Source organism: Atractosteus spatula, chromosome 3 (assembly GCF_055471065.1).
Source record: "Atractosteus spatula isolate fAtrSpa1 chromosome 3, fAtrSpa1.hap1, whole genome shotgun sequence".
Classification (NCBI taxonomy): domain Eukaryota; kingdom Metazoa; phylum Chordata; class Actinopteri; order Semionotiformes; family Lepisosteidae; genus Atractosteus; species Atractosteus spatula.
Window position 1 is genome coordinate 13,637,658 of NC_142708.1, and position 19,346 is coordinate 13,657,003.

The window sequence follows — 19,346 nt, forward strand, 5'->3', positions numbered from 1 at the left end:
GAGTGTTGGGCAGTTGTCAAAGCAGCAGGGATCAGGTGCTTCCCAAGAGTTCATATACTGAAATGTTCTGACTCCTGTTAAATTGCATCCAGGATGGGAATCCAGACACAGCGTAGTGTAGATGAAATACAGTAGATCGAAACGAAGATAAGTTTTTACGTCTAAAAAAGGCACTTTCAAAAAGTTACAAAAATAACTGAACATAGTACTAAGTTTTACAAGCACCTTGGAAGTAAAAAGCAATTCAACATTAGCTTATAATATCAAGATGCAAGAAGCATTGGTAGATGGGTGTCTACATTACATCACCCGACAGCTTTTTGCTTCTCTCCTGCTTAATATTTTACATAGTCAGGGAAAGAATGCATCTCTATCGACAATAGCAATGTAAAGCAATTCTAGATTTAGCTCGATTCAAATCACCATCTTGGGGAACTCGAGGATGCTTTCATAGCCCAAACATCAAACCCACATCTTCAAAAGATCAGTCTCTTTTACAGGAATAGAATGTGTTTAAAAATCGAAGGAAGTGATGTGACTATTAGCTACGAACCCTGTTACGTTTGCTTCTTCGTACTATAATTCTACCTTATGAGATTTGTTGTGAGGTTTGATCCATCTTGTTGAAACAAACCACGAGAAAAGTAAGAGAAAAGACAAGGTTTATCATGTTTTCAGTTCTTCAAAATCCACTTGATTGTCTTAATTTAGTTTTCTCCAAAATAGCATTGTATTCTTAAACAGGATGTGCATAATGACATATTCTGATGCTGACCATAGAATTACATCTCCACGTAATTTTTTGTGTAATGATAATGTGATCATTATAAGTATTGTTGATTGCTGTTGGATTTCATTGACTGTACAGTACAAAATACAATAAGCGATGGAAAAAACAATCAAAGAACCTGAATTCATAATATTTAATATAGATGACAAGTGATCCCATCAGTATACACCTGCTAGGTATAGCAGGTAAATACTGTGGTGCCATGGGGGTAGTTGACACTGCATTGGGCATGGACAGGCTCTCCATCTCCCCTGTCACACCCTTTATAAGATCTTTTGTGCTCCTTTTAAATCTTTTCTTACACACACTCTCCTCCCAAGAGTGGTGATCACACTGACCCCCTCATCGGGGTAACAGGATATCGTCTCCACATGTGGCTCCACATTCCGTTACTTCTGGGCCTTTTAACTTCGGAGTCTCAAGTTCACCAAGTTCATCCTGTTGTCCTCACTGCTAGGAACCTCCTGGTCCCAGACCCCAGCACAGAGCCTCCTGCTCCTACTCCATTAGGTCACTGTTTCACACTCAACCAGTGCCTCGGACTCCCAGGTCCACCTCCAGCCTTGACGTCCTCTTCTGATGCCACCAGGTTGGGTTACACAAATACACACTACTTACATCACCGAGTCTCTTCCGCACTACACACCGTGCCGAGAACCAACACACTGTCCCTCTCTAACACACCCTCACAACCTTTCTGGCGCCTCACTCTCACGCCCTTAGGTTATGAACTCACAACAGCCAGCCCACCTCACTTTATGCCCAGCCACCGCTGTACGATCTCCCAGAGGGTGAAGCTAGATAGACCCCATTTGCTTCCCCGATACCAATGTATTGCCAGGGGGAAGGTCCCTCTACCACACAACCCACTCTGGTCCACACACACTAACTCACTAATTGAATCACAAATCACTCATACAGTGGACACGACAGCCCTGCTCTCACACCCTAGCAGGATGCTGTCCCTTTAAATCTTTAGACGACCTCAAAGCTCCGTTTCTTTTGTAATTCTCCTCACAGACTGATGTTTTCAGTCTTTGCCTCGCAGGCTATTCCTCTCACAATCCCCTCCAGGATTGACATTCTTCTTCACCCCCTCACAGGGTTACTACAGCGGCTAATCAAGTCTTTGCTCACTCATACTGTACATGGCGGTACGCCCTTCTAACATCGCCCCGAATAGTAGTATTTCACACCCGCTACTGTCATGCTTCAGCCCGGCTCTCTCACAGCAGAGCCTCCGCATTTGTCCTCTCACCACTGCAGCCACAGCAAGGTCGAGGTCCTGCTGAATCTTCCCCCTTTAACCCACTTCTACACCTGCCGTTAATTCACTTAAACACGTCAGGTGTGGTTTCCACGGCAACGCGTCTTCCTTAATCCAGGGCTCCGCCCCCCACACCAGACACTCCCTGCATTGTACCACGATACTTATTATGTGATATCAAATGCTAAGCAAATGAAAGTCATGTCTGATCAATTAGTCACTATTAGTGTATTTATACATACAGTTAATATCTTAAACTAGTTTTATTTCTTAACAATGGGGGGGAAATCAGAATGTATTATTTATTCCTTCTTTTGAATAATCATAGGGCTCAATGGCTCACTTGGTCTAGCTACAGTAAATGGGCTAACCAGTAACATTTCTGTGTGTCTGTGAGGGCTGCTTCTGAAGTGATCCTCCAGTTTAGGGCTGTGTTGCCAGTGATTTTAAAAGACTAGTTGCTTGAAGGTGGGAAGGCTAAAGGTGTATGCCCACACTTCTTTATTCCCTCCTGTGTACAGTCATGTGGCAGTCAGCCATGACCAAAAACACACAAGTGGCGACTAACAAAATTAGTGCGACAAAATGTGAAAAATGTATACAGTACATGCACACACATTTACAAACACAGCTTTTTGATTAGCCTGAGTACTCAACAAGCAGCCTTGTCACCAATAATATAGTAATAGTACTGTATTTGTAAACAACACCAGGCACAAAACAGATACCAATGCTTAAGCTAAAAAACATACTTTTTTTTCTCTTTAAGCTCTGTCATACAAATAAAAAAAATAAAAACACGACAATGTTATTTAAAAAAAAGTTTAACACCTATTTTAACATTGTCTACAGTCACAGTCAGTTTAAACTACTTAATGAAACTGTCTTAAATGTCACATAAAACATCAGAAAAATCTCTTTGCTCTAATGTGCAAAGGAACCAGTGCAAAGTGCAAAGGAACTGGTAAAGTTTTATTCTGTGCTGAAAAGAAAAGAGAAACACTGTTTTGGTTATGGGGACTCCTTCAGGTGTGAGGGAGAGAGGGAAACCAGAAGCTTATAAAGTATGGAAGAACAAAAGACAGGAGGAGAGAGGAGGTCGGGAACAGGGGAGAAGGATTACTGACAATCAAGGAAAACTGGTAGCGAGGTGTGAAGACAAAACCTGCTAATGAATAATCATAATAATAATAATAATAATAATAATTGCTTACATGTCCAGTGCTTTTCTGGACACTCCACTCAAAGTGCTTTGCAGGTAATGGGGACTCCCCTCCACCACCACCAACATGCTGCCCCACCAGCTATTAGTGGGGAGGAGGACAGAGTGATGAAGCAAATTCATAGATGGGGATTATTAGGAGGCCACGACTGGTAAAGGCCAATGGGAAATTTCAGGACCTCGGTTTTACATCTCATCTGAAGGACGGTGCGTTTTTACAGTATAGTGTCCCCGTCACTATACTGGGGCATTAGGACCCACACAGCCCGGAGGATGAGTGTCCCCTACTGACCCCTCTAATACCTCTCCAGCAGTAACCTTAGTTTTTACCAGGAGGTCTCTCATCCAGGTACTTACCAGGCTCACACCTGCTTAGCTTCAGTGGGGTGCTAGTTGTGAGTTGCAGGGTGATATGGCTGCTGGAATAAAGCCAGTAGGGCTTTATCTCAGCCGTGTACCAGTGACTGTGTATTAGACCAACCAAAAAAAAAAACTCAACATTAACTTTATTTAAAAAAAAAAGTTCATTCATAATGGATGAAAAGCTTGTAATATACATCATATAAGAAATGTTAATTTTAATATACAACTGGAGAAATAAAGATCAAATGTCCATAATCCATTTGTCAAAGTACATTAGTCAATCTAATAAAGGGGTGTGAGAAGCATACTGGCTCTAGTGTAACGCAATCAAATTGCTGAAAACACCATTAATGCACTCTAACACAGTTTGTTATTTAATTTGAGGTTCCCTTGTTTCTATTAGCTAAAACTAAATGTATACCATAGTGTCTCCATTGCTTGTTCATTAAAATGTGGAAAAGTAAATTTTGCAGAGAGAGATTGCTACTTGGATTTTGCAAATTGTATTTGGCAGCACGGCATAGACTCAAAAGGATTATCTTAAGATAGAAAATTGGTTAAATGAAATGCCTAACAAAATAAGGATCACTTCCTAATACAAACTGCTGAAACCCAACTTCAGAGTTCACTGTTTTAAACAGACTGGATGTGACTTCACTGACTTAGGGATAACATTCCTTCCAAAGAAACAAAACAGACACAATTAATTAAAACCATTAAAAAGTTAAAACCTAAATTCAAAACTGTTTAATGTCTGCTATATTTAACAAAAGTTAACACCATTGAGGACAGGTTGGTTGGATAAATATTATTAGTCTAAAGCACTGTATTTCTATGAAAGCATTGAAAATACAGTATAAGAACATGAAATATATTTTTAATAGTGCTTTTCATGCAACCGTATACAGTGCCTTGCTTAAGTATCCACATTCTTGTACAGTTATCACATTTTGTAGCTTAAAGGTACAGTCACCACGTCAAGAAGCCTTGCAGTCAAGACTTTGAAGGAGCAATTTGTGATATTTGTATTTGTATTACGTACACAAGCTACTATGCACATGCAAAGCAGACAATAAAAAGAAGTAAACATACACTTATTATTAATAAATATGGAAGACTTGTTTGCATAATAACACATATTTAAATGAGCCGTACAACTAGTTTAATAGTGTCTGTGCACATTAATAGTGGTTTGTGTGATTACACAATACTGTATATACACCTGAGTTTGTAAGGTTCCTTAGTCAGGTAACAAATTTCAAGCAAGGGTTAAACCATGAAGACAGTGGAGGTTTTTTAAACAATTTAGAACTGAAACTGAAGTAAAAGACAGAAAAAGCTTTAAGAAATCAAAAACACTGATCATCCAACTGAGCACTGTGAAATCAGTCATTAAGAAGGAGAATGCCTACCAAACAATCCAGATGTTGCATAGATCTGGATATCCCAAACTTAACTGCTGGGTAAGCAGGAAACTGGTTATGGATGCAGATGTGAGGCCAATTGTGACTTTGAAAGGGCTACAGAGGCAAAATGTATTGTGGTCAAACAAGACAAAACTGTAGCTTTTTGATCTTAATACAGAGCGTTACATCTAAAACAATCTCAACATAGTACATCACTCAGTCAACACCATGCCTACTGCCAAGCATGCTGGTGGCAGTATTATGACATATCCTTCATTACCAATAACTGGGAAACTTGTTAAGACTAATGGGATCATACTTTTCATACACTTTTCACCATTTCTGAACTTGTGTTTTTAAAAAAGTATTTTTTTCCCCTCTGTTATCCTGAAGTGCATTTAAAACTAATAACAAGAAATACATTAAGTATACACAGGGTTGGGGAGACTACTCTATTCTTTTGTTGAGGTTGATATGATGGTTTAAGACATGGCTGCATGTGATCTTCAGATCAATTAAAGGTAGCTACAAAAATGCGATGCATGTGCTGAAAGGTCTCCTCTCATTTTAGATGTTGTTATTATTAAGTCTGTTTCTCTTTCTTCTTTTATTTTTGCCATCAATTCCTTACCTTGGGCTACAACAGGTTTTTATAGTTGATTACCTTTGATATTTATGCTGCACTTGACAAAAGGATAGTCTTTCATATGAAGTACTGTAGCTATTCTGAAATGTAAGTGGTTTTTGATTTGCCATTTTTATTGTTACTTGTATTTGAAAAATACATAAGTGGACAATAGTATGTGATGAGTTTCGATAAAGCATAAAATTAAGATAAAAAACTAAAGTTTAGAGTTTAAATAATGCTTTACTGCTTGAATAGCTTACAAATCGCTACAGAATTACGCTTTGTAAAATTGTATTTTACTTGAAAAGACATAATGATAACATTTTAAAAATATAAAAAACTGTAATACATCTTAAAGATATTGCACTAAAATAAAAAAACAGTATATATGTTAAAATATATGGTGTACAGTTTATACACTGTCACAGTGCGTAGTTGAGGACCCTGTGCAGACAGTATAATCAGGAAGTGACTGGAAAAAGAGAGCAGGATGGGAAGACAGACAGGGGGGTGTGATGGCTGTGATCTTGTGCTCAGGGGGCGTGGTGCCACATTTATCCCATCACATCACATTTGCAGCTAACCCTTGGTTAACTCCTCTCTCTCAATAGGGGCTGATACTCCTTATCCTATAGCCAGGGGGATACCAAGTGGGTAATACTCAATAACTATTCACATGGTTATTGAGCATTATTAATGTAATTATTCCCCATGAATTTAAAGATGCAGTTTTTTGTTGCTGCTGTTGCTGTGGGTTTAATGACAAAACAAGGTGACAGTGTTTCAGTTTAACTTGACCATGGTTCATTATGATAGCCAAATATGTTTTAGTGGGAGCTTGAATCTTTTTGCTGTCAATATTTAGATGAGATACTGCTTATTATGTTGTATTGTGACTGAACAGGAAGAACCCTTAAGTATAGGTAAAGATTTTGTTTTCAAGTAATTTAACACACCTTTTCTGCCAAAGCTTATCTTGCAGCAATTGCAACACTTTGCCAGAGGCCTGATAAGACTTGTCTAACAATTTTAAAACGTGTTGTTGTTCTTTCTCATTCATGATTTGTCACTTTAAATGTCCAAGGTGTTTTAAGGGATCCTTACCACTTGTAAGAACAAATCCTGCAGCCTCAACTGTCTTTTTTGAAATTCCAATGAGGAAAATACTGCTTCTTAAATGTCTAATTGTTCTGTATGTAATGTCTTTATCAACAATTGCTGTACGTAATGTAATTATCAGTTGAGTGCTGGTGAAAGTAAGAAGGCATATGCAACAAACACAGCTGCATTTAGGCAAATGAAGGGAAAAAGACTGCACAAGTAGGTCATGTAATAAGATTAATAATAACATTCAATCACTTTACACTCCCATCTGTTGCAAGTTCTTTTGCCCCTAAAGAGTTTGGTAGGACAGGATATGTCAAAGCGATTGGCTCACTATCTGTATAACCAACCACCAGACCACCTGACACACCTGTGAGCAGAGCAATCAAATACAGCTACTGTACTTGGTAACAGCATTTTTTAACAAGCTGTGACAGACCTCCCTACAAATAGGGGGCTCATGAGGCCTGAGCTTATGAAAGACAAAATGGACAGCAAAATATAGTGTCTTAATGGGAGATCATTAAATGGCAAAAATAAATTCCAAACCACACCACCAAAGACCGAATTTAGAACAACCCAACATCAGATATCGCTGTCAGTCCCTTTATATACCAACCTAAATTACTCCCATGTGAAAATGAGGTTCTTACCAATTAACTAATAAAACACATATACTTCATGTAAATCTATATAGAGACAACAACAGCCTTAATGGCCTCTTGTGGTACAGTAGGTTAGCTATAACTACTATCCTCTCAACAGCTGGCCTGCAACATAAACATTTAATTATTTATGTTTGAATACACTCTTGAATTAATTATTTAGGGCTGCCCAAGTCCAGATATGGAGATCCAGAGTCCAGCAGGTCTTTGCAAATCATTTGACACTGAAAAAAAAACCAGAAGAGCTATTATCCTGCTCCACTTAAGACAATAGTGAGTTCAATTAATGCTTTAAGAGCTGAGGTGGAATGAAAACCTGCTGCACAGTGTAGCTCTAGGATTGGACTTTATCACCTCTGCATTAAATTGTAACATAGAAAATATTTGTGATTCTGGGTAAAAGCTGTAAACTACGCCACTTTATTTTTGTTAACCATTATTCAGAGAGGTTTCTTGGTCAAAATGACATTATGTCTTTGGAAAGTCATAGCCTGTATGTGACCTAAAAGCTGAAAGGTAAATATTTAATGCCTATCTCTTGAAAAGCTGTCTCGCACTAGCATTGTGTACAGAAACATCACTCATGCTTGTTCCTTCTTGATAATACCATTTTTGCATTACATGTCATCTTTACCACTGATGACGTGTATGTGTATGCAAAAAAATTAACAATTTCTAAAAAAATGGAGTCAAGAAAGTGGGAATCCAGTTAATCTTATCAATTTTATTGATTTTCACTGGTCAACACCTGAACAATTTTGGGTGTGTTCTTCCTTCTTCATTTTGTAAATAAGTCTATTAGCACTCCATTTTGATTGAATTGAATGGGTAAATGTGTAGTAAGCTTGCAATAAATATTTGGTACCTTCCTAAAGTAATAATCAGTCATTCCACTTACAGAGATTAAAGGTGATGCACTTCTCAAAATGTGTGATTGCTCTGATATCAAGCAAGAGGGAATTTATGACAAGGAAGGTTTGACTGTCATGTCCTTTGTTTTGTTTTCTTTTGAGAAAGCTTGTAAATTGTCCTTGACATCAAATCAATAATCTGTGTTGATACTTGCTTTCTCAGCACTTATTTGCCCTAACATTGTCCAATGTCCATATACAATAACCATATCAATCTTTGTACTTTATGTTATATACAGTATAAAGCACTGAGGTAAAAAAACATGTAACAAATTAATTAATAATTATGGCAGTGCTTTATCAAACAAGCCACCTAGTGTTCTTATGTGTACAGTATGTGTGTTAGGATTTCAGCATACATTGGTTAAATAAGCAATAAATAATATATGGTCCCTATCCACATATCTGTCCTAGAAAACCTACCACAATGTGCAAATACAAATCAATGCCTGTTAGCCTGAAACCCCTGGCCAATGTGCTTTGCATCATATTCCTAGGAAATAGGTCTCTGAAACAAACTGCTTCTTCATTAACAAGGGACTGTCTGGGGTCTGACATTTGAATCATCATTTATCATTTGACACAGTAGGAGGCAAGTTAATTGTAATTGCAAGGTCACCAAGGGTACCTTGTGATTTGAAGTGGATTCTTGCCATACAGTAGAACTCCAACAGCACATCACCAAATTTCCATTTAATGTGCAAAAGTGAGTATTGAACGTAAGATAGAAATATAGGAGTTATTTTTTCTGTTACATTTGATACCTTGTGTGCATCTTTTTTAGCCTTAGAAAATGAAGAGAATATTTAGAAAAGGTTTAAAATTTTATACGCTTCGGTTTCACCTGTATACGTTTGTTCTGATTTTTTTGTGCTGAGCCTTGTAATACTTGTGAACACAGACTTTCATGTTACACATAATCACTTTTGTTTATTTTTAAATATTTATAACTTAGGCTAGCAGTATTTCCTCACAGGAAAGTACAACTAATTTCCCATGTGAGATGATATGACATTTACTAGTAAATGAGCTAACATTAGAGGTTCAAAACTGAAAATATTATTAAACCACTGATCAGTAGTATATAATGTAGATTAAAACCCTGGCATTTAATTAGTGTTTCGATTGTTTTGTCCTAACTAAACTAAAACACAGATGAGGAGATGAAAACTCAAAATAGGCAGCACTCACCCTATGTCAAAAAGTAATTGATGATGCGGTTCATAATTTACTGTACTTCAAAATTTAGCCATCTTTCATCTAACATAATAGACACCAATGTAGGAACTAAAAGCATATCATGCTGGATCAAAAGCAGATAATTGCTTCCAGGAAATGTGTATACCTATCTCACAATAATCAGAGCTTTTAAGATGAAACACAATATAAAAAATATTTAACACCACAAAAATGTTAAAGAGAGTCAGTCCCTTTTTCTTGCTGCATTAAACATCACTGCTTATGCACATCTGACAAAGTGGATAGATCTTTTGATCCCAGTAAGAGCTGGGGTCCTTTTTAAATCAAAATTGGAATCCTCAGTTATTTTCTATTTTATACCCACCCAGATTCTGAAATGACCTAGACAATAAGCTAGGGGATATTCAACATGGATTTTGAAAATGCAGGTTTTGCCTAACCAAATTGTCAGAGTTCTTTGAAAAGGCAACAGCAATAAAAAGCACACAAAGGATATAGCATAGTGTATTTAGATGTTCAGAAGGGTTTTGATAAAGTTTCCCAGAAACAATTACAGTAATTCTCAAATTACAGGGGCCTGGAATTCAGAGACATTTGTGCATTTGGTTTGATTAATTTATTGATAAATAAATAGGAAACACAGACTACAATATAAAGATTCTGGTTGTTATGACCCCAAGTGTCTAGGGGTACAGGGGTGTAACATTTAGGATAATTCTTTTGGAAGCAGGGGGGGTTTTGGTGAGGGACTAGGAAGCGTGATAACAAGGGTAAGGAACTAGAGTGGTGCCAAAGGAAAGAAAATAACAAACAAAAATGGAGCTGGCTAGGACAGTGAGGGAAACCTAATCTGACTACAAAAGAAAACCCGAAACACACAGTCTTCGGCATCTTCAACACCCTAGCTAACCTGCACTGACTACCCAAAACCATACAAGACAAATGGCACTCACCCGTACTAAACTAGTGTACTAATACAAAATCAACTAAGTGTGTAAGTGTACCCAACAACCTAAACTAACTTAATATACAAAAGTTCACACAAAAACAAGTGAACCAGGAATACAAATAAGGGAAAACAAGAGTAATCAACAGGAGCAGGGTACAGAAGAACACAAAAGTTGAACATGTAACACTTTAGGGCAAGGTAATGGCAAAACAAGGATGAACACACAAACAAATGAAAGTACAAAGAAACTAACAAAAAAACCAACAAAACAACAAAGTCGAAGCTATACGAAAATACACACACACAAAGCAAAACAAACCAACAAATGAAGCCGAAGCAATAACCAGAAGCGAAGCGAAGCGATAACCAAAACCAAACAGGACCGAAGTCAAACGAAAGGCCTCTTCTTGCTGAAAACCTCCATGTTATATGCTGAATAAGATGTGTTCTGATTGGCTGAGAGCTAATTGATGATGATGTCATACTGAAAGTGTGGTGTAATGGTGAGCCAATGGGGAAGGGAGAACAATCAAGGGTCAGCAGTGTGGAACATAAAAAAAAACCACACAAACCACACACTGGGACGTAACACTGGTATAATAAGGAAAGTATTTTGAGTGGGGAGTTGTTTCAGCATGTGTTGGCTGCAAAGGAACTAATAATAACAACAACAGTTATTAATAATAATTAGTTACATGTTACAAAAAATAATGCTGCTCTGGAACCTGTCCAGAGTAGAGCAACCAGATACTGGGACTTAAAGAAGTGTTTTACACTGGTGGGCTGAAAGAACGGCATCTTTTCATAGTTTTGAACAGTGAAGAATATAAGGAGACCCGATACCAGTATTTAAAATCCTCATAGGTATTGACAAAGTCAACGTCTTCAAAATTAACAGTGAATCACGAACCAGAGGATACAAGTGGAAACTATGTGGAAGAGCATTTAAATCCAAGAACAGGAGGCATTGTTTGACCCAAACAATTTTTGAAGAACGGAATAAACTATTTAATACTTTGACTTCCTTCAAGAAGCAGCTTGATGAGGCCCTAAGATCAATCAGGCACTACTAAGCAGGACAGATAGGACAAACGTTCTCCGTTTGTTTGTGACCTTTCTTGTTTTATGTCTTAACGCTATGGCTACATCTCTTGCACTTGATGGGGAGAGTAAGGCCATATGGACATACTTATTTCACATGCCCTATCCTTGAACAGGAAATGTCTGGACCATATGTTTGAACATCTATCTGAGCATGCACTTTGACTGCTTGAAACAGAAGTTCTATTAAGTTACATTTGATGCTAGCATAATTGTTCTTCCAAATATTCAGAGTACATAAGCCCATAGGTGTAAAAATGTTTTTTTTTTTACTTTTGATTAATTTAAAACTGTCTTTATAGGCTTCTCATTAACATAATAAGGTGAACCTGAAGTACTGTATATGATATTGAGAGGGTAGGCCACAAATATTTTTTTTCCAAATTTGAACAACATACAGAATCACTTGAATTCTAAAAGTTTAATCCACACCAGAATGTGGAATAAATAATGTATTTATTACATTAAATAACATTATTACATTACGTATAACATAATTATCTGATGTTATATGAATGAACAATAATATTAGCTTTTAACACACAAATGCCATACTACTATATGCCAAGTACATTGTAGAATACCTTTTCTCATCATTTGGTCCTTACTGTCACCCTGCTTCTTAAAGACATAACAAGATATAATGAAGCAATTCTACATTGCAATGTAGGGCAGGTTTATATTCTATATATTCTATATATAATCTGTTTCAGACTTTGTTTCCTGTTGTACACATATGCAAAGAATATTTTTTGAAAATTATATTTACATTGACCCACTTGCACCAGTTTCCAGGATTAGTGTGATTGAACAGGCACACAAATATGAGCATTTGATAAGTTGGCATTAGATGTCATGATATCTCTGTAAAGCTCTTCACTATGGGATGTACTGTACTTTTATGAATGGAAAATTGAGGAATGCTTGGTTAAGACGAGAGAGTGTAACAAAACATACAAGGTGTAGGGAAATGGTAGAAAACATTGAAATAAACAGATAAGGATTACTGAATTCTTTATGTCTTTCATTAACACATATGGGCATTAGGATTGATCAAAAATATGATTTAGTTTTGCAAAATAATCTGCTATACTCTTTTTGACCACATTTTCTATGTATTTGGTGCAGATGTGCCTAAAGATAGCTCTTTTGTAAAAACAAATCCTTAAGCACAATCAAATTATGATGTTAAAAAGAACTATGGCCTCTCCATGTATAATCTCACCTTTTTAGACATTTTTACAGAGTTAGACACATAATCAATAAACAGTGGGACAATCCTTGCTAAATGTTTTTTATTTGCAATATTGTGTGAACACATATTTTGGATAAGACTATATATAAGACAAAACTATTTTCATGTTTTTGAAGTTTTGTAAACCTCAGCTACCATGTTTATGCATTTTAGTTCACAAAAGCTTCTCTTTTGTTTCTGCTGCAATGCACCAATCTTAGTTCTGGAGTCAGATTCTTCCTAAGCTAAGTGCATCATCAAAGTGACAGTAGCTGAATTCTTAAAGGCAAAATACACTTAATTTGTGAAGACATGGGTAAAATAGTCAGACGTAAAAACTTGAAAACTTAAATTATTTTCTCCAGAAAATATATTTTAAAATGAAGAGGTTCTTAATCTATTTTATATGGTCCTGCTCTGAAACTGCCACAGTACAAGACTGAAACATTCAATCTGAGCTCACAGTTGATACAGCTTGGCTCTAAGGTATATAAAGTACGCTACTTGAAATTCTGCTTTTTTTCGTCTAGAATTTGATTTATTATATAGGATCTCTCAGAACAATATTTCAAGTTATGTATGGAAATCGTTTATTCCACAAGCCATTATTGAATTAGAACACTTTACTCCGTGCACATTGTGCTTTATTAATCTTTTTGAAGGATTATGCTGTTCTTATTTAAAACCAAGGAAATTCATCCAACAGACCTTATTAAACTTCAGGTGAAACATCTCTTTCAGTTGTTTTCATCTGGATGCAGTTTCTTATGTTTGTGGGCTTTTCTTTTCATGTTTTATAGAGTCTGTCTCAGCTAGATTTTATGGACATTTATTGATTCAACCATGTATGTATAGAGTGAGAATATAATATGCTTATACTCTGAAAGATAAAACAATACATAGGTCTTATTATGTGTTCACGCTCAAGAGGAAATAAGCAACAACAACAGACTGAATACAATTTTAGGCAAATGTTGCAAAGGTGGCAACACAAAAGAGAAAGCAAATCACCCCTAAATCAAAGCTAAAATATAACTGTTGGGCAATAAATGTCACTACATTTTGAAAATAAAATCTGAAATGAGGATTACATTTCATATTCTGGGAATAAATGTAATGTAATCCAAATTCCCCTAAAGTTCACTACATACTGTACGTACTGCAGGATTTCAATAAAAAGACATGGCATTGTTTTCATTACATGTTACCTGTTGTAAACCAATGGCCTCATGACAATTGGGAATGTTGTCCCATTCTCAAAAAGCCTAAAGTTTTTACAGTTGCTAACATTTGCTGAATGATACCTATCATGTTTAAGAAAAGAGCTTCACATTTTTTGCTGCAGTCTTGAGATGGGAAGGATTAAAGAGATTTAAACTCCAACTACAGTATTCTTCAAAAGGTGCCAAGTTTTTGAAAACCAGGGCCCTCGTGAGAAAACAACTCAAGGTCAGTCAATCCAGTTGTACTTCAGCGTGCTTCGTATCTATTGATTTGTTCTGCCATGCGAACTGACTTAAAAAGAAAAGTTTGAAATATAAAAGATCTAAAATGTTTTCCTAGAGGAATTTCTCAATATCTTTCTTTCTTATTTAATAATAAAGTTATTTTCATTATTTTCATTATTGATTCTGCACTGATGCCTCTTTTAGAATATTTTTTTTGCAAATATATACTGAAAAAAGATTACTTGTATGCTAATGCATTATGGCTTCGACTAAACAGTTTTTTTAGAACCTCTTCATATTGCCATAGTAGTAAGGCAGTATTTCAAAATGTTAAAAACCTTCTGTGGCAAGTTTGTAATACTAAATCATTCCAATATAAACATTCTGAGATACTTTTTCCTTCAGCTTTTGATTCTTACATCAAAATGCATCTTAGTTTTGCTATTGCTGTTCCGAGAGCTTTTTTGGAAGTATTTTTCACCCTTCCTATTCTCATTTGGCCAAGGAGGACTTTGGGGAGTACTTCCTGAAATCTCAGGACTTGATGCATATTTCACTGCAAGCAAATTTCTAGCTTTGCCTTGGTTATTTTTACTGATTTCCCTGCTACTGGTATCCATTTCTATATATATATAAACATTAGCTAGGTAAATTATGCTACATGTCTCCTTTCCTGCAGTAAAACAAATGTTTCTATACATTTTATATACTGTATAGATTGAGGTTAAAATGACAAATGGGAAGCAGACATTGATCTGATTGCCAAAGTAAACACAAGTTAACAGCTGATTAATTCACAACACTGAGGGTCATGAAATTGGGCATATTTTGACCTCATTGAGGTATTCTCAAACAAAGGTGTGATGAACACAACTATCTGTGCCCCTGCTGGTATTTGATTCTGGACACTTGTGGGCCCTGAGCACCCTCTCTGCCACTCTCTAGACAGTGACTAAGTGCGTCATGCCAAACTCCTCTTCTGCTGCAGAGTTTTACTCTAGCTGTCAGAGGGGTGATGTCTCGTCTGTAAATGGCTCAGGCACGCGTCCTGTGCACAGATGCACCATTGGAGAAACTGCATAATCAAGTTTTAAAATTGTATAGTCTGAAAATCTGTAATGGTCACTTCACTGTTAAGGACACATCCCACTAAGGAGAACAATTCTACAGTATTTATATGATTAAGCTTACATTGTTTTTAATTTTTACACCTGCTGTTCTATTAATGTAAATATAATATGTGTTCTTTTTCAAAATGTAAAAAGAAGTTGCTATTATATATTTTAGGAAAACATGTTGTATGTACATATTTGAACAAACTGCTTTGAGGTGCTTTTTTAAACAATGTTGTTTTTCCTTGTCAACTTAAAAAAACTGTAATGAGATTTCAGAGAAAGGTAACGCTTTAAGAACTGATGTAACTATTTGACACAAACTGTTGTCTGATCCATTTTTGGAAAGCTTAATAAATGCTGCTGTACAAGCCATGCTACCTAATAGTGTCAAGGTAGAGAAAAAATAACCCTGTCATAAATCAAGATCTGACACCTCTGACTTTCATAGAAAATAGTTCTAACAACTGCAAATGAATTTGCTGTGGGCTGGAACTTTAATGACACCTTGATATCAACCTGTCTGGGAGAGTGGTGAGTTAAAAATTAGAATCTGTTCCTCCTTGTTGAGCATCCCTGTGACTGCTAGTGTTCATTCCTGCCATGTCACCTTGAAAGTCAAATCAGTTATGTTTTGGCTTCAGGTTTTTACGTTTTTTTTTCTCTTAAAAATAAACGACCTTCTATTGAAAGAACCTAGGAGCTTAATTCCCAAATCTTTCCTTTAGGAATTTACAGTATATACCCACATATTTTAATATAGTGCTCATAGGATTTTAAAAGCACAAGCTCTTAGACGTTCTGTGTGACACTATATTATTATCACGTTGCAAACACATTCTCTTTATGCTTTTTCAAGCCTCTTGCATGTGTGCGTGTGACAAATGTAGCTCTGTCCCCATTAGGATTTGATTTTGGCCACTCTTGGGCACTTCTGGTTCAGTAACACATAGTGCCACTTCCCAAAAAGTCAAGAATTACACTGCACCAAAAGGGTAGGCTTGTACCACAGGAGAATCATTTGTATAAAGGTTCCAAGGGGGTGACATCACCTTTTGTAACAGATTCAATGTCAGCTCAGCCTTTTTATGCAGAGTGAGAAAAGTAGATTAAAGGTAACTGCACAGTTGTGGTAGTAGATACCAAATTGCACTCCTTATTCTGCCCAACTGCCAAACTATCTGTCAAACACCCCCTGGTAGTATTTCACTAATTCAGATTACCTGGATAGAATCTGGTTTCCAGTCTTATTAGAAAAGGGCAACCTTTCACAGCACATGCTCCTGATGATGATAAGGATGTCTGTCCTTGTTTTTTCCTGTTCTGATCTCCTGTATGTTCTTATTTTTGTGCTCTGATCCATTCCTATGGAAACTGGATTAATGACCTTACTAGGAATGGTGACTGTTGAATATTTCTGTTTTAATGTAGCTGTTTTAGTGATCTAAGAGTGACTTTGTTTAACTGAAATTAATAAGACAACTCCTTTGATTATCTCTAACGTGGCAAATGCAGCTCTTTAAATACGAACAAACAATACCCACTGTCTCAAAACTACAAACTACACTAAAACTCAACTACCCCATTATTTACTTAAAAATATTTACAGTATCTTATAATTTTAGTTTAGATGTTTTCTGTTTGTACTTTTATGTTTTCCATTTGTTTATTTGTCATAGACGTACTGTAGTATCAACTATGTGATTCATTTTGTGATTGAAGACCTTACTTTATCAACACAGCATGCTACATTTCAGTTCTACCATTTGCAAGACACAGTAGCCAACACTGCTTCATAAATCTTTCTATCACACGCCAAAAAAAACCCATAGTAACCTATATAAGTGTTGGCAGCCACGGCTAGCTTGTCCAATTCACCTGTCTTCAAGTCACTGAAAGATTGATTATGTTTGATGGTGCTCATCTAAAGCCCAATTTCAAAGGTCTAAAAAGATACTTAGTATTATTACCCATTAAAATGATATAAAATGAAAGCCATTAGACATTACATAAGTATTGCACTTCTGTATCATAAAACACTTGACTTCAGTTTTTATTTTAAGTAATATTTAGAAATTTTAGATTTTCTTTTTGTTATGTGCAGAGAAAATTATTCAATATAGATGACCTCTTTTGCAAATCTGGATGAAATTTTAAGATGCCTTACTTTTTTTCACTTGGGATCAGCTCATTACCTTTAAAGCATTTTAACTTATCTTGATAATGACATACAGTTAATTGTTACACTACTGAATCTGTGTTTCTCCACAGAACTTGATATGTATGCAGTTTGAAAAAGTCTTGGCTGAAAGTTCATTGTGATATGAGGACATGAAATACAACATTTATTTATGTACAGTTTAAAATACAACATATGTTTTTAGCATTTGTGAATCATCAAAATGAAATGTCCCTAATGTTATATCTGAACCAACATCAAGCTGTAAACCCATACCCACAAGTTAATTACAGGGATGTAGGCTCTGAAGAAGAATAAAACTATTTTTTGATAAGCTTAACATTTCGTCCTTAGTACTGGGCAAGTTGAATTCTGCTTCTGGGAAAGCAGACTTACAGTACATTTGAATTAATATCTGAAGTTGAGAGTTACCTTGGTCATATATTTAATTAATACCTGTGATCAAACAAAAATCATCTTTATTTTATAGAGCACCCTTTCTTTATATTTATTGTTACAGTATTTGTTTTCAAAGAGGCACATAATGTGACAAAGTGACAGTGGAGCTTCTTCTAGATAATGTATACAAACCAGTGGTGGCGATTTCTGACAAATGAAGATTAGATGGATATTAGTTTGGCATTATATACACAAATTAAAAACATTGAATTAAACAGAATAAAAAGATAACATTAGAGGATGTTTTGATACTGTAGGGTTTGAAAGTGCTGACATACTTTCAAGATCTGATATTGGCTAAGAAAGCATTCTGCCATCATAGAGCAATAGAACATGAGAAACTTTAGTTTTCTTGTTTTTGAAAACTAAGTGAAGGTCCAAAGAATATACATTGCATGTACTATAGGTGAATCAGGAGTTCAGAGTTTACTATTGTACTGAGAAGGCAAATTGTTGCAAATCCTTAATGGTAATATTTATATACATATTTAGATATACAAGTAATTACAAAAAATGTGACACATTTTGTGTCACATGAAAAAAAGACACAACATTTAACTTTCAAAACTCATGTTAAATCATTGCAAGTTAAATCTGGATGGTTCTATTTTTTAAACATCTTGTTTTACATTTCTCCTGGTTTATACTATTTCAATTATATGTACACCATGTACACATTTTGGACTTGTGTTACAGAATGGCTTCTAAAACAGCTCTAACGAAGCTTGATGTTTTATACCATTCTATTAAAAGGTTTATCACTGGTTCCCTATTGCACTCGTCATTGTGACCTGTATTGGTTGATTGTTTGGCCCTGCATGATAGATGAGTGCTTCACTGGTTAAAAATAATTTTATAAATTTAAATAAAGGTGGTTGTTACACCTTCCTAAATTAATAATTTATTTAATTTTTCTACGCCATTCTACGATTTAAAATGTAACATCTTTGTCAAATCGAACTTTCAAAGTGCAAATACTGACTTTGTGCACAAGTCACTTCAGGTTGTTACTGCCAATGACTGGAACAAACCAATCTGCAGAGTAAGGTGAAAATATATACCTGCATACTTGAGGGCTTTATACAGTGGTAAGATTACATGTTTTCTGTCTGACAGACTTGTTATTACTGGCCCTTTATTTTACCAGCTCACCAGCTCAGTTAAATAGGCAGCATCAACAACAAGAGACACAAAAGAGACACAAAACCATGAAAGCAGAAGAAGGCACACTTGTCATGTCTACAGGAGTCAGTAACTGTTTGTTAGTATTATTCATGTTGTTGTAAAAGAATAACATAAAAATGTTAT

The 19,346-nt window shown here is 35.9% G+C and overlaps 1 protein-coding gene across 1 annotated transcript in view; it reads left to right on the forward strand.

Moving 5' to 3' along the window:
* The first annotated feature begins 1,161 nt into the window (after positions 1 to 1,161).
* The window catches only part of LOC148837442 (ephrin type-A receptor 5-like), a 92,099-nt gene continuing 73,914 nt past the window's right edge, over positions 1,162 to 19,346 (forward strand). Inside the window, exon 1 of the mRNA XM_088910251.1 lies at positions 1,162 to 1,621. Within this exon, the coding sequence (XP_088766377.1) occupies positions 1,162 to 1,621 (460 nt within the window). The remainder of the gene's footprint in view (positions 1,622 to 19,346) is intronic.